At 41.0% G+C, this 27,500-nt stretch overlaps 3 protein-coding genes across 5 annotated transcripts in view; 2 read left to right on the forward strand and 1 right to left on the reverse strand.

Moving 5' to 3' along the window:
• Positions 1 to 4,779, reverse strand: part of LOC110040439 (uncharacterized) — a 30,082-nt gene extending 25,303 nt beyond the window's left edge. The window contains exons 1-6 of the mRNA XM_020745678.2: positions 4,418 to 4,779; positions 3,581 to 3,664; positions 2,771 to 2,821; positions 1,563 to 1,609; positions 1,009 to 1,081; positions 278 to 359 (exon numbers count right to left, since the gene is read on the reverse strand). Coding sequence (XP_020601337.2) covers positions 278 to 359; positions 1,009 to 1,081; positions 1,563 to 1,609; positions 2,771 to 2,821; positions 3,581 to 3,664; positions 4,418 to 4,597 — 517 coding nt within the window. The 5' untranslated portion in view covers positions 4,598 to 4,779. The remainder of the gene's footprint in view (positions 1 to 277; positions 360 to 1,008; positions 1,082 to 1,562; positions 1,610 to 2,770; positions 2,822 to 3,580; positions 3,665 to 4,417) is intronic.
• A 203-nt stretch (positions 4,780 to 4,982) lies between these two features.
• LOC110040440 (uncharacterized) lies at positions 4,983 to 14,312 on the forward strand. Of its 3 annotated transcripts, none has more exons than XM_020745681.2 (3): positions 4,983 to 5,036; positions 10,749 to 10,966; positions 11,877 to 14,312. In XM_020745681.2, the coding sequence occupies exons 2-3, from the start codon at positions 10,751 to 10,753 to the stop codon at positions 13,974 to 13,976; spliced, it is 2,316 nt and encodes a 771-aa protein (XP_020601340.2). In that variant the 5' UTR covers positions 4,983 to 5,036; positions 10,749 to 10,750; the 3' UTR covers positions 13,977 to 14,312. The 3 variants fall into 3 exon arrangements, with proteins under 3 accessions (XP_020601340.2, XP_020601338.2, XP_020601341.2); XM_020745679.2 differs by lacking the exon at positions 4,983 to 5,036 and adding an exon at positions 8,203 to 9,111; XM_020745682.2 differs by lacking the exon at positions 4,983 to 5,036 and adding an exon at positions 9,127 to 9,367.
• Positions 14,313 to 18,205: 3,893 nt separating this feature from the next.
• LOC149103501 (uncharacterized) lies at positions 18,206 to 21,408 on the forward strand. The gene is made up of 7 exons (XM_089274234.1): positions 18,206 to 18,247; positions 18,579 to 18,656; positions 18,810 to 18,893; positions 19,521 to 19,697; positions 20,038 to 20,133; positions 20,474 to 20,672; positions 21,051 to 21,408. Exons 1-7 carry the CDS (start codon positions 18,221 to 18,223, stop codon positions 21,185 to 21,187), a joined length of 798 nt encoding a protein of 265 aa, XP_089130360.1. The 5' UTR covers positions 18,206 to 18,220; the 3' UTR covers positions 21,188 to 21,408.
• The last annotated feature ends 6,092 nt before the right edge of the window (positions 21,409 to 27,500 follow it).

Here is a 27,500-nt window from a genome sequence, read left to right on the forward strand (position 1 = left end):
CAGATGTAAGCTGCTTGACTGAAAGACATCTTTTTTTGTCGTCACATCACACTTTTTAACAACATTCACTGTAAGTTTCACAAACCAGCATTACTACTGGCGAGCTCACTGAATAATTCGGCAAACCTTGCAAACGTTCAAAGATGAAATCACATCAAAGGTTTTATCATCAAGTGATACTTAATGGTCAAAGGGTATGCCAGCTAATAACATACTATATTAATTTCTATTCTAACAATTCAGCCTTCAACAATACTATAACTGTTCCAATACTTACATTGGCACATAGCTGCATTCTTTTGGAATTTCACATCGTACACAGCATCATAATGGTTACCATTGGAATAGCAGAGCATAATCTGCAGACAACAACAATTACACCATATGTTATTAAGTTACACCAATATATTACTCAGTCTAGATCTCTGTAACTTTTATTGTAATCAGGGTTGTCAAAAGCAGCCTGTTATAGGTGAAAATTGCAATCTTGACTGCTTCATGTTGATCTGCTGGGCAATTTCTCTGATTCTTTACAAAGAGATGCCAAAATAAGCTGCTTACTCCAAAAAATGCTGCCTTCTTCAAAACTTTGTGAACACTGTGTAAAGTATCACCAGTTCCAGATATATTTTGTACATAACGTCATGGAAGATCTAGCCTGTAAGAATGCCAATGTCTACACTGTGAGAAGTCTCTTCTGCTTGAAAATCCATGGGGAAGAATGCCCAGGAATAGGCTTGCAGTTTTGCTGCTTGCTTCTTCTTGTTCGTTTGCATTACTTCCCTTGTGGATCTTCGAGCACAAGAGAGACTGCTCACATGGCAGTTACATAATGTTTGGGACACACATGTAAGCAGCAAAGCTGCAAGAATGAGTTGGTGAATGAAACAAACTCGCAAGGTGCCTCGCCTTTTCGTGTCTCACCAACTGGTTCCCGCAACTTTGCCATTAGCACACGAGTTGACACAAATGCGAGCCTTCTGCGTGCAGGCTACAGTAGATCATTACCTTGTCTTTAAAGTTGTTGTCAGTCACTTTTGTTGGTTCTGCATTGATGTCTTGGTAAACAACAAAGTCTTTCCTGAAAGTAAGAATTAACAAGTAAACAATGTCATAAAAGGTGTCCTGTTCATATTGATGATAGTAATAAAAATAACTTGCAATGATTTCCTATCCTTAATATGAAAACAACTCCCGGGTTCAAACAAACACTTGCATAAATGTAGATCTTGTCAATAACTTCTTAAATGCAAAACGCACTGACAGAGGGTGTTTTTTTCTCTCCGAAAGCCATGCAGCTGTCTTGTAAACAAACACTTTGAGAGGGACCCTTAGCTAGAATAATACACATACATGTAGTGACAAATGCAAGGGTTTCATGAATTTTTTCAGTAGGAGGACAACTGGTCTTAACAGGCAGGTGAAATTTTTTGACCAGACCTTCCTTATAAGAAAACTTTCCTCCAGATGGTCAAACCAGGTGGGCAAAATCCTCCTCACAGCTGGTCAAATTGGCCCTTAGTGAAACCCTTGGAGATGTACAAAACTAATATGGTACTTACTTGTACATCAGGGACAAAGCACTTATCTCAACTTGGCCTGCCCATTCCTACAATTTCAAACAATACAAAAGACATTACAGAGTTCTAATAACTGCAGCTTTCACCAAAGGTAGTAATGAAACACTCACGCCCCATCCATATTGTGCCGGAGGAATTTAAAGATGGAGGTTTCGCTCTGAAAATGTATCAAATGACTGTTTTCCATCCACACTACACCAGAGGAATTTAAAACTGCAGCAATCACCAGTCATTGCAGATTTGTGTTGGAGGAAAACTCAGTCAGGAAATCATATGAATATCATGGGACCATCGCTTTTGAAAAGCTCCTTTTTCAAAACCAAATAGCAGGCGTTTTCAAATTCTTCTGCATTGAGGAGCGTTTTCGAAAACCTCCGTTTTCATGGCAGATTAATGTAGATGGTAGGCCTTACCACAGAAATAAAGCTGCATTTTCAAATTTCCGCAATGTAATGTGGACACTGCCTAAATGAATATACATGTATGGATACATGCATGGGATACGTGACCTACAGTGTATGGGTATTTTGGGATGTTCAATTATAACTTCAGTTACACATTTGTCTAAGCTATCCATGACTATCCCAAACCCCCCACCCTGCCCCTGCCCCCCCTCCCATCACATGAGCCGCTGTCTACTGTAACTGTTGTCTACATGTAGGTTAGATATTAAGTGATGTTACCATCAGATAGTATTTCAGAACCTTGTGCATTGTCCAAGTGTTGTGTAGTGAAAGAGACTGTTCTTTGCAAAGTTTTACTGGGTTTTTGCATTATGTTTACATTATTTAGGCATGCATACAGAGACAACAATCAGCAAGCATATTTTTTCGTGCTTAAAAGTTTTATTTAAACATTTCTTCTTTGATTGCCATCAGTCTTTCTTGCGTTCGTGGATTTATGTTATCCAACTGTTGTTCAAGTTAGTCCCTTCGTGCACTTAAATTACATTTTTATTTGACTGTATTTTGGAGTTGACTGTCTCATGTATTTGTTCAAATTATAAATTGTAATAATTCCTGCTGGAATTGTGTGTGTAACACTGGTGTTTGTTATCAGTTCTATAATCAGGAATATCCTCATTGAACAGGACCTTGAGCTTGCACTTGCAAGCCTGCAGATGCATCTATAAAAGCCAGGTTACAGTAACAAGGTACTAAGTCCTGTTATCAAACAAGTTATTCTCATACCTTTGGGTTTTGGAGTCTAAACAAATGATGATCAAATGGTCCTTCCAAAAACTAAACAATGCAAAAACAAAAGAAACATTAGACTTCTTAAAAAATAAGTTACATGTTTCATCTTGATTCCTGCTATGTGTCTCCTTTCATTTTATGGCAATCAAAAAAGCAAAAAACTTGGGCGACTACTTAGATTTGCACAAAATTGTGGGAGCAACTACCTTGCGAGCAGTTGGTTATGCTATGAATGACGGCAAAGGAGAAACCAACTGTCCGCCGGGTAGGGAGCCACAGAATGTGAGCAGACCATGGCTCAGGGCCAATTACAGGTATTTTTGCTCATTTTTTGCGAGATATCTCCTCAGTGCATTTCGTATACATGTAGTGTGGCCAGTATATCATGGAATGCATTCTACCATGGGAAAAATGTATCACTGCAGTCCTAACTGAAGGGTAAGCAAGAAAACCAATTTTCTTTGCTCTCTGTACATGTAATGTTACTAGCTACATGTATCTGGGCCAGGTTTTTCGAAAGCCGTTTATAACACTTACCCAGGATTAAACGTTTACCAAAGTATTCAATTTTCTTGTATAAAAATGTTTTTCACTACTTATGTTTTGTGTATAGTAGTTTGAGATTACTCAAACTCAAAACTGAAGGATAACCAATGTCAATGGAAAACCTAACCGGCAAGTTCAAAAACTGAAATCAAACTTCTCGCTAATCCTGGGTTAGCTAAATCAGGCTTTGAACAACTTAGCCCTGGGCATTATGACTTATTACATGTTTATTTTGTGTAGAAAGTGTAAAATATTTACTGCTTCAAACTTATCCCTGTTTCTTCGCATAAAATCTATGCAGTCCTTGCGAACTTGAAGATGTTTTGCTTGACAGTTGTAAACCTAAAAAAGCAAAACAAAAAATCAGTTTTAAAAAATCTTGACACATAAAGGAACATAAAAACAACCTAAAACTTTATTTGAATGTTGGTGAATTTAGGTTTTCAGCAAACTGTGTTCCCAAACTCCCAATACCTATCGATTTTCATGTAATCAAGTGTCCTTAACCTCATTATTGACCACTGTATCAAAAGGTTACTTAGATTGTTGAGCCCCAGTATTTATAAATGTACACAAAAGTCGCATGCTGTCAGTATACAAGCGAAAGCTAGAGAACGCAGGTTTCTACAAGTACCCTGATCTTTATCGGTACGCTTCAGATCTGCGGCAATTTTATCGAAAAGCAGCGAGACTTTAAACGCTGGTAGTTACACTATCGTAAACAATTGTGTGAAACGGCATGGAGAACTGTTGTAAGTAGCATAGTAATCACACATATAAGCTTGCATATTGGTTCCGACTTCATGTATAAAAGCGAAACGACATCTTCCACGGCAACCAATAGTACATGAGTACTGTTGGAGTTTCGCTACAGCCAGTCCAAATGATGGTTTGTTTGTTATAAAACAAAACATCAATTAAAGCAGAACAGAGGCGTTTAAATATCAACGAACAGGGCAAATCCACGCGAAAAATCCGATTTCGAACACGTCTCTAAATCGAGTCCCGGGCAGATAAAAAATAAAACCACGACATAAAAACTCTCATACATTCGACAGTTTCTACGCCATTTGGACTCAAAGTGACACGACTAACCTGCTCAGAAACAGCTCTAAAGAGACAGGATCCATCTTTGGCTATCGGCTTTCTGTACAAGTCCAAGCGAACAAGATACTCGTCCATTGCTGTCTCGGTGAAGTTTCCACCGCCGCCGTTATTCGGTGCATTGTTAACTGGACCCGGCTTTTTCTTGCGTTTGATGTTAGAAGAAGGCATTATTTGGAGCAAGACTGCCGGTTGGCTGCTTTTGTAGCGTGTTTCACGCTTAACGCTTGTTTCTCATGATGTTGTTTGAGAGGAAAATGCGTTTCTTTACATGATTTGGGAAAGAAGAAATCTCATTTACCACCACGAGGGTCAGCCATTGCTGCGCAAAAGGCTGCGGTTATGGAATGTCAGCGGTCTAACAGTGGAAAAATGACGTCACTAAGTTCTAGGCCTTTTCAGATTTTGCACACGCCCCCGGAAGTTAGTGACCGGAAGTTATTCGTGTTGTTCCTATCTGGGGTTGTTCCATAATGGTAACGAGAGCTCTTACCCAATGAAAATTGTTCCACTATGAAGGCCAGATGGCGGCCATGCGTATTATTTTAAAGAATGAAATATTAATTTCCCTAGTGAGAGAGAGTTTTTGTTGCGAGCAGGACGTTGAAAGGTAAGGAAACTAAACTGAGATTTTCGTTATAGCTCAATTGGAGCCCATCAGTCCCGCGACGAGACTTTTCTGTTTTCGAATTGACTGAACGTTACAATTCACTAGCAGTTAAAATATGATGACATATTTTTCGATGAAAACTAGTGCGATTTTATATATGCCGTGATATATTTGACTTTTGTCGTGTGCGCCGGAAACAGTGTTAAAAGAATAATGAAGCATAAAGTGGCTCATTTCCGCCATGTACATAGACGAGTAATTCTCTATGAATGTGGTTGTCGTAATCGCAGTCGTAGCGGCTAGTTCTAATGCACCGCCTTAAGTCGCTCGCTCGTTTGTACCAATTTTAGTCATTGCTCAACAAAATTAACCGTTCAGCAACACTTTGCACGCCTGCAGCTGTTACGCTAGGAGACACTGGTTTATCTAGGCTCGATTTCCAGCCGCAGTTCGTGAAATTAGCCCCGTCGGAAATCGAGCCAATGATTTACCTAGAAGGCAAAGCGTTATCATAAAACGAGGAGTCACGTGTGCATTCAAACAATGGAATTGGTTAGTATCAACTTTGAGAAAATATCTAAAGAATTGTCAGCCTCTTGCACCACATATTACTAATAGGAAGTTTTAAAGGAGATACGTAACGAAATTGCACATCTTGAAAAGTTTAGCCTAAATTTTTCAAGTTCGTTGTTTTGTGATCGGTGTTAATTTTCTCCATCCTTAATCATCCTTGTTCCCTTATGAATTATTATTATCTCTTTGGAGTATTTCTATCTCAGTATGATTTTCAGGTTTCCTTCAATTTAAAGGTAATTCTGTACATGGCCAAAATAACTCAAAATACTGTGACTGAGCTCCTTTACGGCAACCGTGAAGACAAATACGAAAACGCGACACGCCCGTAAAAAAACGAATCTTAGCCAGCCAGTTTAAATACATGTATAACACGATGAGGTTATCCGAATCTTCAGGTCTACAAAAAAAAAAAAAAGGCTAGCTGCCGCTGTGTACACATGCACGGAGCGTTCGATCCTAAATATAAATACGAAAGTTGGCCGTGCTGATGATTTGCGTTCTCCAAAGTGAAAGAAAATGGTCACTCTTCACATATCGTCAGTGAACGGCTAAGGGACCGTTCATTTTTTACGAGGGAGGGGGGGCTGGTGGGATTTGGGAAGCACCATTTATAGATCGCATGACCCCCCCTCAGCTTACCAATTTTTTCACATGACCCCCCCTTATAGCGGTCAGTTTTTGGGATGACCCCCCCCCCCAAAAAAAATTAAACAAACAATTTTTAGATTTCAACTTTTTTAATATTTCTCTATTATCCCCCTACTTCACGTTATTGTGCTCACTATGAAGACAATATTTACAATCCCTATACTACAGAGAGCTGTTGTTTAAAAAACAAATCAAAAGAAAGAGAAGTCAATTTCGGATCTCCTAGTTATGGCTCGCCCTGAGCGTGTGGCATTTGGCCTGTCATTGGCATCTTCCTCATCTGAATTGATGAATGCAAGAATGACGTCACCAGAGTCATCTTCTCCCCCAGAGTCAGTGGCATCACTGTCATACTCATCATTGTCACTTTCATCCGTTTCACTGCTGTCAGCACTTGCTCTGTTGTCATTTTGTGTCAATGTCCTGGCATTTCTCAGTGTTGGTTGGCCAGCTCTGAGAGGACTCTTCTGCTGCAAGCATGAATGTCTTACAATTGCCTTTACTTTCTCACTCTTGCTGCTTTTCAAATGCTGCTTCAGCCCGTGGTGGTTCAAGTACTTGTTTAGTTCTGGAACACGTAGCTTTTTAAGCTTGGTTAGATCTTCGCACAACTCAGTCCAAGGATAATCCTCATATGATTTATCTTTTGCGTCCCTACTTAACTTTGCCTTTTCTTCTGCTCTCTTTTTCCTTTTAAATTCCAGCACCTCAAGATGCTGAAGATAATCCACCACAAACTTTGATTTGACAATAAACTTATCTGCGAATAGAGCAACGCTCTCTGGGTGAGAGCACAGAGCAATGGTGGAAAAGTTGAATGTCATATTGAAAGATGTAAAGGAACACGATTCCACCCTCTTTCAGTCCAATGGGCTTGCTTTAAAGTAGGGCGAAGAATTTGCCCACAGTTTTAATGTAAAACAGATTAAATGTATAGAAGCTAAGTTGACGAAGGTCACGCAGGACATGGATGCACTAGAAAATAAGAGGAGCAATTATAACAGCATATTCAAGGGCATACTCAAACAGCACATCAACAAAAGGAGAAGGAAAAAAGAAAACCGCAGAAAGTCAAATGAAAGAAAGAGGAAGCGGACTGAAAATAACGTCCAACAAGTTAATCGAATCTGTGTTGGAAACCCGCTAGGAAATGATCTTCCACAATGCCTTGTGTACCCTCCTAGAACGGCCGTCCCGGAAGAGTGTATTAAAGTTGAGGATGTTTCCGCGTCGTTATTTAGAAGAGATGGGCCATATATCGCACAGCTCTTGGAAGGGAATTATTTCACCAATGCTGCAAGAAGCAGAATCACCACCAACCTTGAGCAGGAAGTCAGAGATTATGTTTACACCTTCATGTGCCCTGAAGAGTACACTCTGACCGAAAGCATTGCTGCTTCTTGCAGCATTGGTGAAAGAGACTCCCACAGCAGCACAAGCAGCGACGAAGAACTCGACGACAGCGAAGATGAAGATGAGTGCCAGTGAAAGTTGCATTCGAAAATAACAGTGTTAAATACTTCTTTTCAGTAGCTACAAATGCTTTTTGTCGCCAAACATTTTTTTAAAGCAGAAGCAAAGTTTGTAATAAATTTGTATCCTGCCTTCTATGTTTATTCTATAGCAATTTTTTGATATTCAAACATTATGCCATTTTAAAGTTTTACTAAAATATTTCACTTGACCCCCCCTTTTTCCCTTATTTTTTTGGGATGGCCCCCCCTCGAAAGCCATTTTTTTCGCATGGCCCCCCCCCCAAATCCCACCAGCCCCCCCTACCTTATAAAAAATGAACGGTCCCTAAGAAAATGCTTTTGTTCTGTTTTGTTTTTTGTAACATCGGACAATGTCTGCTTCCAAGTCGGCATGACATTTTCATTTTTTTTGTCATTTTCGTGGCCCAAACCTTCGACGCAGGCTTTTCGAACTGTCCCCTTCACAAATGTCATTAAGTGCGAGTGCAAATTGCAACCCATGAGTACCACGAGAATCAGATAGATTTCGCATTGATGTCACGCGATGGGTTCCTGCATGTCGAAACACCCTGAGGCTCCCCTGAGAAATTTGACAAAAAATGTCCTATTTGGAGTTTCGGTAAAACTTGGGTAGAACGGACTAGGGGATCGGAGTGGTCGTCTGGATCCTGTTGCAATTGCGTGCTGTTGCTGTTGCTGGTGCGTTTTTCGGTTGTGCTCTTTAGTTTTTAGTTTTGCTTTTTTTTTTTCTGCGTTTCCTCGTTCATACATGTTACCCTTAAGATTCTAGAACCATCAAGAATACTGAAACTAAATGACACCCACTTCAAAACAATTAAATTTAAAGTTAATGTGACAGCCGACGTTTCAAATGACAGTCTGGATAAATGTCAGCCATGCATTAAGAGGTATCAGATAACACAGCCTGCTTCAAAACTAATATAGCATCGCGGTAATATATTGGACCGTACAGTGTTCAAATTTGTATCCTGATCACGCGCGCGCAAACTGAATTATTTAGAAAATTTTATTTTGAGCTGCAGATGACAGAAATCATTGTCAAAGTTTTGTTATCCGATTAAAAGTCCATTTGCAGGACAGTGGCCTTTCAATAAATAATAATCATGTTCATTGTTTGAGTAAGGATTTGATGACAAAAGAGCGGGATGACAAATGAACATTCCACGGCAGATCAAGAAGTTAATCACTGCAAGTCTCGTGAAATTGTTTCCATGCTTTCGTGGGCTAAGCGTGTTTCAAAAAGATTTGCATACAAAATTGGAATTCCTTTCCGAACGGAGCGACGATACTGTTTGCGACAAGCTATGAGTATTGGAACGGGAATACAAACAGCGCTTTTTCACTCAAGATCTTAGGTAAGCTTGTAAATGTTGACCTTTCCTGTTGTATCGAGTTGCCGCGTCAGTCTGCCCTTTCAAGTTATGTGCGCTAAAAATTAACGAACGTCGCGAATTTGTTGTCAATGTACGCTGAAACAAACATAGCTGATTCGCTGGCGATGCAAATTGATGAAACGTTGGCAATGTTGAAAACAAACATGGTATAATGCATACGGACATAGCCATCTGGCATGATCTGAGATCGTTCGATTGGGGATATCGGCGCGTTCAGGTGAGTATTAAAAAGATGGCTTCAGCCTCAGTTCAGGGAAGAGAGTGTTTACACTTAAATAAGTGGCGATGTGCTATGAAAAGACAAATGAAACTTAACGTTGATTAAGACAAGTCTAGTCTAGCTTAATCTGTGAAGAATTGTACTCGATAGATGTACCGGTCTATCGAGCGATCCTTCTCAGAAACGGCCACCCGGCGCGTTGTTGATACGGTAGATAGGGGAACTCACTAGAGAGGGTCGCTAGGAAGGCTCGATTTCCGCCGGTCTTTCGATTCCGGTCTACTCGCTAGGATGAAAATAAGTCAAATAAAACACAACAAAAAGAAGGCAAGATTTGGGTAGATATCCTCACGGCTCAGTCACCTAACACGTGCTGTTGGAGGGAAATACACTAAAGCCAATGGTCAAATGATGTAAACAACACTGAACAAGAAAATTTATTTCGCATGTCCAGAAATTTTTGCAGTATTGCTAAGTCAGTCGTTCAACAAGGAAAAACAAAATACAGTAATTTTAAATGAACTAAGTGATTCAAAGCAACGGAAACACAAAAGGACTAAGTACAAGAGAGAGTACATTGGTGAAAATGATAACAATCTGGGTCATAACTGTAGACAGGATGAAGAAATTCATGCACTATGAATTTTTTCTCGGGATTTCAGTGCACATGATACTTTTCCTCCGCGTAACATTTTTTTTCTGCGCACTGAACGTGCCTGGCGTTTTCTTTCCGTTAGCGGTCGTTTGGATGAATTTTTTTGGTGTAAGTATTCTTAACGCCACCCCACCCTCAAGAGTCAAAAGGTCCACCCCTAAGTTGAGTCTTTGGTAGGAAACTTTCCTGACAAAAGGAGCTATAATTATCAAAGCGTCTGCATATACATGTTGCTTATACTTATGAAGAAAACTAGTCATTGCTGGACCTATATAGTGGTTAGAGCGGTTTTCATTTGAGTTTCGAAAAGTAATTGGTTTTGTATCAACTAGGCAACACGATTGGCTCAAAAAATTCGCGCCACTTTTTCATCCAATCAGAAGCAAAACCAAAACCAATTATTATGACTCATTTGCACACGTTTTCCTGCGCATTGCATCAACTACGTTTTATCAGTTCGAGTTTTTATTGGTTCACTGGATTGTCCATGTCCTTTGTGATTGGCTACAGTTATCACATTGGTTTTGGTTTTACGACACTCAGTTGAAAACCGCTTTAATCCCGGGTCTAATCAGAGCAATAAACAACTTTGCATTCAGAGTCTTCGTTCTCCTTGGCAAGGTTGGACAGTAAGGAAAGAAGACAGGGACAAGATTGGACAGTAACAAGTTCTAGAAACAGGACAGAATTCAGTCTCACATGTTTATTTCTTTTCATGCCTAGATATGCCGGAAGTATACGGCTATTCCGCCCTTCATAATGCGGTGATAGCCCGGGATCTCAAAGCTGTCCACGCCCTCACAACAACAGACGCAGGATGCAATATTGAATCAAGGGATGCTATGGGCTTCACAGCTCTTCATTTAGCCACTCTACAGGGAAATAAAGATCTTGTTGAAAAGTTGGTTCTGGCGGGATGTGATATTAACAGCCGTACAAAAGTAAGTTTCTTGATTTTCACCCAAAAACGTAACTGAGGAGGCAGGTCAGTTAATTATTGTGGTTGATGTTTCTGCTGCCGTTTGATGTTAGCAATTCTTGTTTTTTTTAAGTGATCTGGTAGTTGTTTATTTGTTGTTGCTGTTGTTGTTGTTTTTGTTGCTGTCAGACAGACAGACAGACAGACAGACAGACAGACAGACAACCATTATTTAAGCACGATAATTAACGCTCAGTATCTTATGGGGTAGTCCAAAAAACGTAATGAAATTAAACTAAACTTTGTACAAAGTATATACATGATAGATACAGTTCGTCTAAAATTCGTCGAAAAATTAAACTGTGTAGATCAATTAACTAATTACGCAATTAACCTATGCGCACTTCCTAAATCCTTCTATTAATCTTATTCTAAAGTTCCCTTGATATAATTAAAATCTGAAGATCTGAAATTGTCCTTTGTAACTGAAGTCTCCTTGAATGACTGTTAGGCTTCCCTGCTCTGAAGAATCATGCTCCGAGGGTAAAGAGCGGGGTTCTCTTCTGAATTAGCAGGGGTGTCGGAAGATTATTTTCCAAGGCGGGTTTGAACGAGGACCAATTGGCCGAAGGATTTAACCAGAATAGGGAGTCGCCCGACAGAAAGCCTCTAGAACCCAATGGTAACCTAGACCTTTTCCACACCCACCCCCCACAACAAACCTGTCCTTAGTATATGTCACATTTTAAAAACAGAAGTCAGTGTGGGAAACCACGCTCTTGTGTCTCCTTTTTCTGGGGAAGATCTGAACGCGGTTTCGCGTATTGTTCAAAACAATTTAAAGACCTCTTTAAATGGCGGTTAAACCAGAGAGTATGGGAATCACAGCGACTATATTGCTAAAATTTGTTCTATGTTCTCGCTTCCTTCAGGAAGGGATGACTTCACTACACATCAGCAGTGAACGTACAGGAGCTGAAGACATCCTTCTTGTGTTAGTGTCAGCCTTGTGTGACGTTAACGCTCGGAACAAACTCGGCCGCACCGCGCTTCATCTTGCCGCAAAACAAGGAAATCTTCCAAATCTGAAGACGCTTCTTGATGCTGGCTGTGACCGGAACATCAAAGACAAACTTGGCTTCACTGCGGTTGGTTTAGCATTCAAGTTTAACCAGAAAGCAAGCGCTGATGTTTTACTCCACTACAAGCCTAAGCGGAATCAATCCATTTGTAAGGAAACTGTTCCTTGTGAAACCCTTTCTAGGGAAGATGTATGTGAGCATAGCCGACATGAAAATCAAAACGGTGAGGCCAAACTGTCCGACATGTTAACGCCTGTAAAGATCCAACAAGTTTGTGATAAAACGCTCTTGAAATTCACGGACCGTGTAACAAACAGAAATGCTTTGTCTCTGAAGATTTACCATCTAATCTTAACTAATTTGACACAGAAGCGAGAAGTAATGGATGGCTTAGTCTCCACTACATCCACGAAAACGATCAAATCTGTGGCGACCATCTTCGAAAGAAAACTCCTGAATCTAATTTTAACAACTTCTACTTCGTTAATTCGGTTTCCCTTGTCATCGTATATAATAGCAGCGCTGGATGATAAACTCACAAAACGATGTCTTTATGATTTAAAACTGTGTACCTTTGAGACAAGCGGTCAACTTGGAAGAGATTTAGAGTCAAAAGTGCTAACGAAGTTGATGCAAGGACTTCAAGACTCCTTGCATTTTTCTTCAAAGCCATCGACGACGGTTTCTAGGTTGGAATGGAAACCGCAAAAGAAAGAACCCACCGTAGAAAAGTTAAAAACTTCCGCGCAAATACTGGTTGAAAGTGGCAACGGGCACAGCACTGAAAATTCACTGATAGCGCAGAACTTGTGCGGCAACGCAGTCTTGGAGGCTCCATGTGACCTCACAACATTGCAGAGTCAGTGCGAACAGAAAGGTGTAGATATTGACTATGAAGCGTGTGAAGGGTGCCTTAAAAAGCTTAACAAAATCTTAGTAGTCCTTGGAGATTCAGGGAAAGCCTCGGAAGATGTTTATGAAATTGAAAGCAGTTTTGTAGTGAACAACGGCGAAAACTGTCTCTCGCGTTTGGATCACATGTTAAGTAACAAAAGTGGACAAGCTTCATTTGCAGAAGATGTTTTAGAAGCCTTCTTACAGCACCCAGACCACTTCATCTTTTGTCTGAAACAGAAAGGTTCCTCATTTAGTACGCTTTTGAGCAAACTATTGCCAGACGATGGACCCTGGGTAGCAGATAAAATAGCGAAGATTTTTCTTCGAGTCTGTGTTGCTTTGGCGAGTGACCAGCACTTGCTGCTCAGTTGCGCAGCTGCTGTTATGAAGCGTGGCCTCGTACACGAACATTCCAACCCAGCAGCTCTTGGTACTTGCATTTTAGTGAGAATGGGACTTCTTAAACAGGAGGATGATGTGAACATTGTCAAGGACCTTGAGGGTCCCCTCTTGGCCCTAGAACATTTATTTGCCGAGAAGTATTTTCCTAGAGATCTTGCTGCCATCTTCGCTTCTTTTCTTTGCAAGTCAAGCCCTAAGCTGTTCGGATTGGACCAGCTGCGCCTTCAGACACTAGCGTCCGCGGTTGTCAAGGAAATTCTTCCGTCTTCAGCTCAAGAAGCTGAGAGTAACACAGGAAAACACTTCAAACGGATTTGTGACATTCTGGCGGTCGAAGGCGACTGGGAATTACTTATGAAATGTGTCGATTCCTTGTTCTCGCGCGTTTTTGTGACACTGAAATGCGACGTGTGGCCCATTGGTGAAAGTATTCTTATTTACCTTGGTCTACTGAAAAGTGAATTCCATATTGAAACGGTAAGGAATCTTAGCTGTGCTTTCAAAACACTACATCATGCAGTGAAGCAGAGCTATTTTCCACCTCTTCTAAAACAATTGCTTGGCTGTTTCCTACGAAAACCGAATCCAACTCTTACGCCACATTCCACAGAAGTCGGCGAGATATTGTCTACAATGACCGTTGTAAGCTAACTCAGTAAATCAGCTTAAAACTTCACTATTAGGTTTTTGCTCTAAGAAATTCTTACTGCGTGAAATTTTACTCTTTACATTACTGTCAATATCCTGCAGGTTTGATGTTTGATATCCAAATTCAAACGACCAATTTGGTCGTTGTATAAAATATGCTTCAATCGACGACGGTTTTGGGAGGACACGTCCATTTTTACAGTCTTTCGTGACTATAAATGAGTTGACAGTCACCCTGCGCCAACAAAGTTTTAACTGTAAATTAAAATGATACAACTTAATATAAAATATTTTAACGTATCCAGCGAGGAAGCTTAAATATAGACAGAACGCAACAAAGTGACTGATTTAATTTCTAAATCGGAAGGTACTTCTTTTCACAGCAGTGACGAACTAGCCACTTCTTTGTATCTACATTGCTGTCGGCTATAAGCCAGGGGTGGTGTGGGGGTGGGAAGAAGAGTACCCAGCAAAGTAATGGGGATGATCAGTGAGGGAGGACTGTGGAGAGGCGCATGGGGAGAGATAAGTAAGAGAAGAAGTCTGATATTTCGGACTACTGTTGATACACGACATCTGCCAAATTACTTGCTCTATTTACGTTTATTTCCGACTACAGCATTCAGGTATCCAGAAGAGCCGAGAGAACCAGAACCGTGGCTTATTAAAAGGCCGTCCGATGCTTTTTTTTGTGTCGACGACCGCACTTGCGAGTGATAACTTCCTGTTTTTGTTGTCTCAAGTTAGCAAAACAGTGTCGCAACATATTTCCGGTTAGTATCCGGTTGGTTTCCGGTTAGTATCATGGCCACTACATAAAGGAGCATAAAGAGCACGGAAAAAACTGCGAACACCCTAACCTAGCCTGAAAAAACAGCCCTCCTTTGCTCCTCGCTCGAAGTGACACGCCACTCGGAGCGGGAAGAGAAGAAGGACGGCTGTTCTCGCAGGCAAAGCCTAACCTAGCTAAAACTGGTAACACACTCAGCGGCCGTCGACCGTAGCCTTGCTTCCCGCTTAACATCAACTAGGGTGCCGTGGGGTAGGAGAGACCAAGAGCGGGAAAGGCAAGTTTATGTTGGGACATTCGCGCGACATTTTTGACCATGCGATAGTAAAATGATCCACTAAAGTTGACTTTATGCGACCTTGTCATGGTGGCCTTTCTTTCGTATCTGATAGACACTCGTAAGCAGGGAACGAATAGCGTTCACCTCCAACTCGGCTTTACACCATTAGAAAGTTCCTAAGGCCATCTATGCTTTCATGTGCCTAAAATAAACTGCAAAATAAGCAGTGTTAGATATCTCCCACGTTATGGACAGTTCTCGGTAAGTTAGCGCATTTTTCACGTCCATGAGATACCCTTTGAGCGACGACATATTTTGCAGTTTAGATCTATCCTCCAAATGACGTTGTTTGGTATTTACAGTGTAATATTAAGCCGCTTATTTATACGATCAAAGGGTTGCAGCAATATGATCATTGCTAAAGGAAGTGCTTATGCCGGGTCACAAGGTCACCTTTAGTAAATGTATGACATGTTGCAAAAAAAGGAAAACTTAGGGATACATCAAAAGTTACGCGACCTGTGCGCGTTCCTTAATTTATAACCACAGCCACTTATTTCTGGCCCAGATATGTTTTTTGCTCTTTTGCTTGTTTCCAGGAACTCTTCCAGGACCGTCATTTAGACTTCTTGGGCATGCGTAGTGCCACCATAGCTGAAGGAGGGTCATGAATACCGGTTACCAGAATAGTCAAGCCCAAACGATGGGAAAATCAGTCTAATTTTAGCCGTCAATCATGTAATCCGTAATACCCTTATTTAAATTTAGTTACGTAATCTGGCAGCAATTTTCGCAGCACATGCGCAGTACCATGATTGCTGAAGAGAGTTGAAGAGCTGATTTTAGCTGACTTGGAGGTCACATTTAAAAATTAGACCAAGTACACCAAATTGTAATGCCATCATGGACATGACAAATAGGCCCCATAATAATCATCTGGATCTCCACAGTCATGCTGCGCGAACAAAGTTTTAAATGTTAACTAAAATGTTGCAACTTAATGTAAAATATTTAGTGTATCATGCGAGGAAGCTGAAATATAGACAGAACGCAAATAACTGACTGATTTAATTTCTAAATCGGAGGGTATTTCTTTTTACAGTAGTAACGAACTAGTCATTTCTTTGTATCTACATTCCTGCCGGCTCTAAGCCAGGGGTGGGGTGGGGGTAAAAGGAAGGGTACTCAGCAAAGTAACGGGGATGATCAGTGAGGGAGGACTGTGGAGAGGCGCATGGGGAGAGATAAGTACGAGAAGAAGTCTGACATTTCGGACTACTGTTGACACACGGCATCAACCCAGTTACTTGTTCTAGTATTTACGTTAATTATTTCCGACTACAGCATTCAGGTATCCAGAAGAGCCGACAGAACCAGAATCGTGGCTCAAAGGCGGTCCGGTCCTTTTTTGTGTGTGTCGACGATCGCACTTGCGAGTGATAACTTCCTGTTTTTGTTGTCTCAAGTAAGCAAAACAGTGTCACAACATATTTCCGGTTAGTATCCGGTTGGCTTCCGGATAGTATCATGGTCACTACATAAAGGAGCATAAAGAGCACGGGAAAAATACGCTAACCTAGACTGAGAAAACAGCCCTCCTTCTTTGCTCCTCGCTCGAAGGGAAACGCCACTCGGACCGGGAAACGAAGAAGGACGGCTGTTTCGCAGGCTAACCATAAACTAGCTAAAATTGTTAACACACTCAGCGCTAGCGGCCGTCGACCGTAACCTTGCTTCCCGCTTAACATCAACTAGGGGGCCGTGGGGGAAGAAGAGATCAAGAGCGGGAAGGGCAAGTTTATTTTAGGACGTTCGTACGACATTTTTAATCATGCGAAAGTAAAATGATCCACTAATGTTGACTTTATGCGACCTTGTCACGGTAGCCTTTCTTTCGGATTTGATAGACAGTTGTAAGCAGGGAACGAATAGCGTTTACCAACTCGGCTTTACACCATTAGAAAGTTCGTAAGGCCATCTATGCTTTTGTGTGCCCAAAACAAACAGCAAAATGAGCAGTGTTTTAAATCTCCCTTTATCGACAGTTCTCGGTAAGTTAGCGGATTTTTCACGTCCATGAGATACCCTTTGAGCGACGACATATTTTTGCAGTTTAGATGTATCCCCCAAATGACGTTGTTTGGTATTTACAGTGTAATATTAAGCCGCTTATTTATACGATCAAAGGGTTGCAGCAATATGATCATTGCTAAAGGAAGTGCTTATGCCGGGTCACAAGGTCACCTTTGGTGAACGTATCACATGTTGCAACAAAAGTAACCTAGAAAAACTTAAGGGCACATCAAAAGTTACGCGACCTGTGCGCGCTTTTCAAGTTATAACCACATCCTCTTATTTCTGGCTTAGATATGTTTTTTGCTCTTTTGCTTGTTTCCAGGAATTCTCCCAGGAACGCAATTTAGAGTTATTGGGCATGCGCACTGCCACCATAGCTGAAGGAGGGACATAAACTCTGGTTAACAGAATAATGTGTCCAAACAATGGGAAAGTCAGTCTAATTTTAGCCGTCAATCATGTAATCTTTAATAACCCTAATTGAGTTTAGTTACATAATCTGGCAGCAATTTCCGCAGCACATGCGCAAGACTACGGTTGCTGAAGAGAGTTGAAGAGTTAATTTTAGGTGACTTTGAAGTCACGTTTGGAGAATTAGACCAAATGCATCAAATTAAAATCTTGCACGTTGCTGCAAATCTATTGCGAGCAGTGCGGATGGATATAATTTTTACCAGCCTGTTGTGATCTTTGGACCAAGTTGTAATGCCATCATGGACATGACATATCGGCCCTGAAATAACTTTCGGATTTCCGGATGTTTTTTCGTACTTATTAAGAGAGGGATAGGGTAACAGCACGTATGCTTATGAGCATGTTCTGTAGCGCCGTAGCTGAAGGAAGTGCTAGTGCGAGGTCATAAATGTGACCTGTGTTGTAGAGCTGAAACAATATAATGAGATAATCAGTTCAGTTGCAGCAAGAGATAATCTCCTGGTTGCAGGTGTAAAATATCGTACAATCCGTAACATTCCCCTTTTGAGTCTGGTTCGGTCGAGTGATCATACAATCTGGATAGTCAGGTAGATATATTTGCACACATGCGCAATAATATGATTGCTGAAGCGGGTTGAACAGCTTATTCTAGGACACTGTGAGGCCATGTTTGTTGATTACACGCATCACAAGGTGAATTTTTCAGTTACCATGCATTCTGTCATGATCTTTGCACCAAAGTGTATTACCATTGCCAATTTCAGGTCCAATAATAAGTTTCAGTTACCCCAAATTTTTCAAAGTACTTATTTAGAGACGGGTAGAGTGGATCCCGGAACTGCACTTATAGATATTGAACACGCGCCGTAGCACCATAGCTGAAGGAAGTGCTAGTACGAGGTCATAAAGGTTGTAATATTGCACTGAAACAATCCACACACCAGGTGTAAAATTTCATGTAATTGGTAATATCAAGTGAAAGGTTGACAGTATAAAAAAGGTTCGTTTATGAATTTGCATCCAGTCTCATTGGAGAAAGGTTCAAGTCCTCTGCCACAAGAAGAACGAAGAACTGGTGCTATTCTGTTACAAGAGAAAAATGGTGAGTTTAGCTTTTAATTTGACAATTTTCCTATTCGCTACTAAGGAAATTTAACACATGTTCTAGTCAGAAAAATACCAGAAATCTAGAGAGCTTGCTTTTCCTCAGAAGCCGGATAAATCTCTTACATGTTTTGTTTTTTTCCTTCACCAGGAGTTCAAAGTGTTCCTTCTGTGTTTTTCCGTCCTTGTTGCTGCTACATCTGCAGCGACTGTCCGCAAATGTACGGACAAAGAGGTAAATAAAAGTAACGCCTTTAAAATTGAGTACTCCATTGTAATTGCTATGCGTTTCGTCACGTATAGTAGAACTGATTTAAAGTTTAATTTATCGTCCTACGCTCAAGAGAAACTTAGCTTCCAAAAGGGAAAGGATTTCGAGGCTTCATTGCAACACCTCTTGCCGCGAAATACGATGTAGAAAAGGGGACGATTAAATCAGTGGACAATTAAACTTGGCCATGATCAATAAAATACCAACTGATCAGCTTACGTGGATCAAAGTAATGCATAATTAACAAGTTTATTCACGTTTTACGCATCTTAAAAAGTTTATCCTAACAGTAAGTATTATGTTCGTCGTTTGTAATCCGTGTCAATCGTTTCCATCTTAAACCATCTTTGTTTCTTTATGGTTTATTATTATCTCTTTGGTGTTTTTCTACCTTAGTAAGCTATTATTTTCAGGTTTCCTTCAATTGCAAGCTAATTTTTTACGTGGCCATAATAACTTAAAATATACCGTGACTGAGCTCCTTTGGTGTGAAATTCCCCTCGGAGGCTTATCGTTGAAAAGTGGGACTAAACGCCGGCTACATTATATTAAAAGATCGGATAGTTACCCTGATACGTTTTTATTCTTCAGATTATGCAGGATCCCGCGCGTAATCCAGTGTCCAAATACACATTGAAGGTGAACAAAGACGGCAAGGATTATGACGAACAGGTTGAAGTTGACACTGAGAAAGAAACAGAGACTTTCCACGTACCAAAGACTTCACCCGATGATGAAGCAGGAGACATCGTCTACGACTTTAAGAAGGTTGTAACATGATTATACTGTTCATGTACTATAATACGTATACTACAGGTTATTCTAGTGTACATTTCGGTCGACCGCGGACTTTCTTGTGCTACAAGACACTGTCATCTTTCTTGTGTCTCTGAGTGTGTAAATTATATGATCTGTCTTGAAACTGCGGATATGAAAATATATAGAGCCAAGTTCGTAATGAACAGCCTATGTGCACTTCGGGAAACTGGTTTCCTTATGTCAGACAACTTAAACCTTAAGGCCCCTTTCGGCTTATTAGTCACTTAGTTTTAATTCAAGAGCTGTTGCCGGACCTGCTAAGCAAATCACGTGTGACCTTGTTTTGCAGAATTTGACGATGATCCATCTGCCAGCGACCAATTCCTGCTTTTTGAGAGATTCAATCGATGATGTTCCTATGCCAGGCAACTTAAAGAAACTGCTGGTAACTTAACGTTTCTTTTCGTTAGTTTGAACCATGGCAGCATTGGAAATGAAACAAATATACATTTCCCAAACTCAATCTCCCTAATTTGTACATTTACTAATTTCAACCCATTCCTTTATAGCTAATGTCAAGTAAGGAAATAAACCATATGGAATCTATTAGCTAAAACTGACAAAACTGGGCTTTAATTTCTTGAACATTGTTTATGAATAGGTGAAAAAAAAGTCTTTGGGCTTCTCAAGCCATACGAAAGTCTGGCTCCAAGCTAGCTAGCATTTTATAGATCACTTTCATAGAATGAAGAATTTCCCCTTTTCATATATTACTTTCTTACTAGGGAGATAAAGGTGGACGGGTTGCGATACCAAGACAACAAACTGAAGTGAAGCTCAAAGTTGTCGGAACTCTAGAAGACCGTTCTGGACTGAGTGATGAAATGGCAAATCTGTGTGAGAAACTTCCCGTTTACGTCGTTGTCGAGGGGGAGGTGGATTCAACTACCGCTGTACAACCCAGGAAAACAGAGCTGGCGACACGTAAGTGAACACAATCGAGAAACCGTGGTGGGAGTCATTATCTGTCACAGTGTATTAATTAATTAATTAATTAATAAACTAATTAATTAAAAATTTGGTTAAATAATCATCACTTAGTGTGTGATCTGTCCCACAGCACGTGAACCTGACGGGGGATAAAGTGAATCTTTTTTCTCTTTCGTTAGGAGTGTAATTTCCTCTTCTATTTTTGTTATTTTGGTACATTATGATAATTTGCGTCATGTTGCAACTCAGATAAGTATATAGTCCCTTTGTGATGAGCGAAGTTTAGGGACGACTCAAAGTACAGTAGAGTGTTACAAGCGCCTGAAATTCACACTCTAAAAAAAATTTACTTCTTGTCTCTTGTCTGTATAGGTTCCAAACGTGGTCTGGGAGATTGGATATGTTATCTGGTGTGTCACTCAGTGTGCAACAGGGTCTGTAGTATATTCGGCTGCTATGATGTGTGCAGTGATGTCTGTAATAATGTCTGTACGAGGGTCATTGGATAAAGCTTCCTTTGCCTGCCTTTACCGAGCAATTTATGTTAAGTTTTCGCTAATACTGATATATTATTCTTTGCTTCGTAGAGAATACAATTAGCTTTTTTTAAAATTTGTCTGTTGTCATAGAAGGACAAAAAAGCTAGAGCAAGTTTCACAGTTAAAATCACTGATTAACACTGTAAGAGATTTAATTAAGCCAAGCAAATAAAGCCATTTAGTTTACCACAGTCTTGACTTGCCTCTCTATTATTACTTGGGCATAGCCCACTGACCCACTATCAGTCTGAAGGCCCAAATCGATTCCACCTAATGATTGATCGACCGGCCATTATTTTTCTTCCTGACGTTTACAGATTTGTATTCAGTCAACACTGGTTTACGGCAAGAAAAGCAACTCGCGCTAGGACCAGAGTGTGGGGTCTTTATGAAAGGGGTTTTGAACGTGCATTACACTGTACTGTACAAGAAATACTGTAACCCAAAAGAAAGGTCAGCGCCTTTTGAAGTGCTGCAAATAAAAACCCGCGACGGTTAAAAACCAAATTCCAAGAGGACGTTCATTCATACTAACAATTCATTCATTCATTTTTTAGAGCTGCCTTAATTAAGTCAAAAACGTCCTAAACTTGTACAAGAATGGCCTGGGGATGCGAGGGAAAAAGGCCATGACGACCTCTAGCCACTGAAGAAAAATGTTCTTAGTTGCCTATTTTGTTTTTTGCAACCTGACTAGACTGCCATCCATAGGTGCGAAGCCTTTAGAAAAAACCTTGCTTTTGCCGAAAGGAAGACGCCAAATAAATTTAGCTACACGCGAAAATTATTTTAAAGAAATCACAGAATAAAAAGGGAGTAGTTCGGCCGACACTAACCTTTTCAGTCATTCAACTGCTTCTGAGTCACTTTGTCTTAATTATATCTGTAACAAATTCAGTGAGTTTGGGATACAGTGAAAAACATGTATAAACGAAGAAATTTCTTTGGCGCATGAAGGAAATATAATTGTTTCAAAATTTAATCTTGCGTGAAGGGCCGAGGGTCCTTGAGTGTGACAACTTCTTTTGTCCATTCCGGAGCATGAACTTTATGAAATGGTGACTAAGGGCCTGATTACATGGCGAATTTCAGCCCGGGCTGAAATTTCAGCCCGGCTAAGGGGGCTGAAATTGTGTTGCGATTACATAACGAATTTCAGCCCGGGCTGAAATATTAGCCTCCGCGCCAAATATGAAATTGTGTGCGAAAAGTCTCCAGAGAATCAAAATGGCGCCGAGAACACGAATCATGAAAATAGGCGCATTGCTTCTCTCGTGGTTTGACCTTTTGTTGGCGCTCAATTTTAAACTTTTTGGGATAGTAACACCCTACAATGATGATGGAACTGAAACGAAACCTGTCTCTCAGCCAGAAAGACGTACTTTTATAGAAAGAAAATATGTCCTCAAGCTTGCCGAGTTCATGGCTTCCCTGACAGCGTTACTATGGGAGCGAACAAGGGCGCAATTGGCCAACCCTAACGGGACCCACGTTAAATTGGTATTTTTCTTCCTTGTGCAAAAAGATGACATGAAAAACCTTTAGTTGCAAATGCGCAGTTGTGCCATCGCTGAAGGAAAAGGGTCAAGTTTTGAAGCGCGCGCTGTCAACATCACAGTAGTTTCATAACATGTTAGAGCTGAAACGTAAAGAACCTGTCCAGATTTTTAAAAGAAAAATAAATAAAGACGCCATCCTGAGAAATCGCATGAAATCAGTCTCTTATGCGGTGTCAGAAGACTGTTTTAAACGATAGATGTTTGATGCCCAATGTCTTTTAAAGCTAGATTAACGACATATAAACAGACAACACTTATGGCGTTACTATGGGAGAGAACAAGGTGCAATTGGCCAACCCTAACGGCACCCACATTAATTTGGTATTTTCCTTCCTTGTATAAAAGATGATATGAAAAACCTGTCGTTGCAAATGCGCAGTTATGCCATCGCTGAAGGAAGAGGGTCAAGTTTCGAAGCGTGCGCTGTTAACATCACGGTAGTTTCATAACATTTTAGAGTTGAAACGTAAAGAACCTGTCCAGATTTTTAAAAGAAAAATAAATAAAGACGCCATCCTGAGAAATCGCATGAAATTCTCTTATGCGGTGTCGGAAGACTGTTTTAAACGATAGATATTTCTTAATTCAAGAAAAAACTATAGAGTTTGGCAATAAATACAGGACTTATTTTTCTATTTATCTTCTCTTTGTAATCTCAGAGATAAACATTATGGTTAAATAAATTAAATCCTATTTTCTTCCACCTTTGGCTCCGATAAAAAAAAACTCTACTTTGTTTTAACTCCCCCGAAGTTTACAATGAAACATCAAGTTCATGACTCCTTTAATTTGCAAACGTGAAAAGTGTTTCAACGTTTTAGAAAAGGTATATAACTCTTTTGTACCCCGTTTAGTGTTTACGCAACAACAAACTTTTAAACTGTATTTATATCTTTTACGTGCACTTCAACGAGTTTTGGTCTTCCCAAAATGTCGCGGAATATATTTATCCGCAAATATCTAGCTACGTAAAACAAATCTTTTTGGCCTGAGATGGAATGCTGCACAAAATTAGGAAGACGTGTACGATCGACGTCGGCGGATTTTTTGACCCTCGGTAGATCGTTTTGGGGATAATCACGTTTCTCTCAACGAGCTTGTTCAATTTATGCATGAGGCCCCCTCCACACTACGCCGAAGAAATATGAAAATTAAACGCAGTCTTATTTCTCCGGTTAGGCCTTCCTTCCACTCTTATCCGTCACGAGAAAGACTTTCGAAAACGCTCTTCAAACCGGAGGAATTTGAAAACGCCGGCTTTGCGTTCTCTGAGTGAGGACGGAAAACATTTTGAAAACGAACTGCTTTCGAAAACAATGAAATTATATACGATAGTCATGATGTTTCCTGCCCAAGTTTTACACAAATACAAATGCAAAATGACCGGTGATTGTTGCATTTTAAAATTCCTCCAGCATAGTGTGGATGGAAAACGTTTGACGCACTTTCAGAGTGAAACCTCCGTTTTCAAATTCGGCCCCCGGGATAGTGTGGACGGGGCCTAAAATGACGGTGATAGCTCCCCCCATCTGATTTGTTGTAAGTAGTTTCAGCATGTGCGCAATGTTGTGATTGCTTAAGGAAGTGCTGTACATAATTCTTGCGGTCATGTTTAGTCAGTTTGTAAAAAATAATTAAAATCAAAATGCCGCGCGCTGCTAAAAAAACAATTGAGCCACGCAGTGTTTCAAACTCCATTTTATTCACTGATCTAGCACACTACACCTCAAAATGACCTTTGATCCTAACCCTAGTAAATGATTATACAATCACGCACATATTGTAACATCCTCTCTTTCATAAAAATAAAGAAAAAACTTAAGTGTTCTTCACTTAGTCGAAATCAAGATAAATCAAGGGTCCAAGCTCAACAAAGCATTTGTAATGAAATAATCTGTGATCAGTCTCTGAACTGTAACAAAAGAGTTAGTAAATTGAAATGGTCATTCATGAGCACACGTAGTCCTTCAGGTACGCCGGGGGTCTCCTGTCACGCCTTGGCCTCTGGTGCTGATCGGTATTGCTCTCACAATAGGTCGATCCTGGGGGTTTGTCAACTGGTTCTGCAGATAAGGTAGGGATGCTGAGAGAATCTGGATTGGGAATGCTCGAGTCATCCACTGGATCTGATTGAATGGGCTGAATCGGTGATTCTGATGTCTCCTTCAGGTGCTGCCTGTTTCTTCGGTAGACAGTTCCATTCTCAGCCTCTACCGTGTAAGATCGCTCATCTAATCTTGCAGTTACTTGGGCCTTCGGCCACGACTTGGCACCTAACTTAAAGGGTTTCATTCGTACGACATCCCCTTCACTTAGTACTGGTAGATCCTTTGTGTTTCTGTCGTAATACTTGGCTTGGGCCCGTTGGCACTCTTTCAACTGGCTCTTTTCAATTCCAGACTGGGTTGTCTTAGGCATAAGGAGGCTTTGTGCCGTAGGGACGAGCGTTTTGGTCCGCGTGCCCATCAGATGCTGCGCAGGGCTTGTGGTCATCGCTTGGGTAGGAGTGCTCCTATAATCAAGGAAAGCCAAATACGGATCAGTCCCAGCCTTGATAGACTTCCGTAGGAGACGCTTGGCTGTCTTTACTCCAGACTCTGCCTTGCCATTAGCCTTACTGTTCCCGGGACTGCTGGTTAGGTGCTCAAAGTCCCAGGTCTTTGCGAATGACACAAATTCTTTGGAGGTGAATTGTGGACCATTGTCGCTCACGACTTGATCAGGTATTCCATAGCGGGAGAAGTGGCTTTTCAGCTTCAGGATGGCTGTGGTTGCCTTGTTGTCTGGTAACCTGTCTACCTCCCAAAAGTTGCTGTAGTAGTCGATGGTAACCAAATAGTCTTTACCATGCAGTGTAAAAATGTCAGCGCCTACCTTCTCCCAGGACCGAGAGGGGACCTCGTGGCTCATCAAGGACTCATTGGGTTGCGACGTTGTATCGAACTCCCTGCATATCTCGCATCCTGAGATGTACTGCTTGATTTCAGCCGACATTCCGGGCCAGTAGACACATTCACGTGCTCTTCTTAGACATGACTCTGTTCCTAAATGGGAGGCATGAATTCTTGCTTTCATGTCTGCACGAAGATTCTTAGGGATCACCACAGCATTTGCTTTGAAAATCAATCCATTTTGAAGAGTCAACTCATCCCGCATATCAAATATGGGTGAGTCAGTTCAGGGGCAAGTTTCTTTTCTTCTGGCCAGCCTTTGAGAATGGTTTCAGATAAACTTTGTAAAGAATGATCTTTCCGAGTTTCAGCCTTAATTTCAGCGATGTGCTCGTCAGAAATGGGTAGATAGTTGACCATGTTCACAAACTCTAGGTCGTCCTCATTATCACCTTCAAACGGGAGGAAAGCTCGCGACAACGTGTCGGCCAGGTGCATGTTTTTACCGCGCTCATAGTGGACGGTGAAGTCATACTTCTGCAGTCTCATCATCATTGACTGTAATCGCCGTGGTGCACATGAAGGCGGCTTCTGAAGAATCACTTCTAGTGGTTTGTGGTCACTTTCCACATTGACATGTCGACCAAATGTATACTGGTTGAATCGCTCAAGAGAGAAAACGATAGCTAGCATCTCTTTTTCAATTTGCGCATATCGTTTCTCTGTCTCTGTCAACGCTCGGCTTGCGTACTCAATGGGTCGGCCATTCTGAAGTAAAGCTGCTTCGAGGCCACTTTGGCTCGCATCACATTGGATAGTGAGCTCACTGCAAGGGTCACAATAGCTCAGCACTGGAGCTTGTGTGACCATGTGTTGTATCTCAGGGCTCGAAATTACCTTTTTCGTTCTGGAGCCAGCTGGCGACTAACGGAAAAAAAATTGGTCGCCAGATCGTAAATTTTGGTCGCCAATTTATGTTATATATAACACAAGAACTCGATTTTATACGTTACTTTGCATGCGAGAAAAGTCACAATTGAAGAGCGAAAACAATTAGAAATAACACGAGTAACACTTAGTTATAAAGCTACCACTGTTCTCAGGTGATAGGTCTCTGGTCCAAAGGTGATGGTTGTCTCCACAGTCATTTTAAATGAAGCTAAGCATAAAACGTTTTAAGTCCGTGGTTTTCATTGTGAGACAAACACGGGTCCTTGCGTATTTTCCATATGCTACTTCTTCGAAATGCCGTTCTTTATTTTCGACTTGCTTTCCTCGATGCCTTTCACTCCCGTAAATCCTTCAACTGATTGGTATCTGTCGCCAGTTTCGCGGCAAATGAAAAGCACATGGTGTTGAAGTGCGCCTGCGATCCCAGTTTCAGAGGATCGAAGTCGCTGAAACAATGTGGCGCGCCGTGAACGCGGTATCGACGTGTCGAAATTCATTCCATTTTTTCGATTATCTTGTAATATTCGGACATTATTTTACTGGGAATGGAAAGGTGAGTTGTATACTAGTTACCATATCCGATTGATTTCCTAATATAAAGATTTAAAAACAGTGTTGTGTCGTGGTTTTCTTTAGTTATCGGACAAAACGGGAGTCGCCAGCTGGCGACCAGTTCTGAAAATTTGGTCGCCAGTGCTCAATTTTTGGTCGCATTGGCGACCAGTGAGTCGCAATTTCGAGCCCTGTATCTTCTGGAATGCGCTGTCCTGCTCCTCGGACCATTGCCATTGTGTGTCTTTTTTTTGTCAGGCGACGTATGGGCTCCATGATTTCCGAAAGCTTGGGAAGGAACTTCGCCAAGTAGTTTACGAAGCCATTGAG

The sequence above is a fragment of the Orbicella faveolata genome, unplaced genomic scaffold (genome assembly GCF_042242905.1).
Source record: "Orbicella faveolata isolate gen_17 unplaced genomic scaffold, um_ofav_v1 contig_35, whole genome shotgun sequence".
NCBI classification, from domain to species: domain Eukaryota; kingdom Metazoa; phylum Cnidaria; class Anthozoa; order Scleractinia; family Merulinidae; genus Orbicella; species Orbicella faveolata.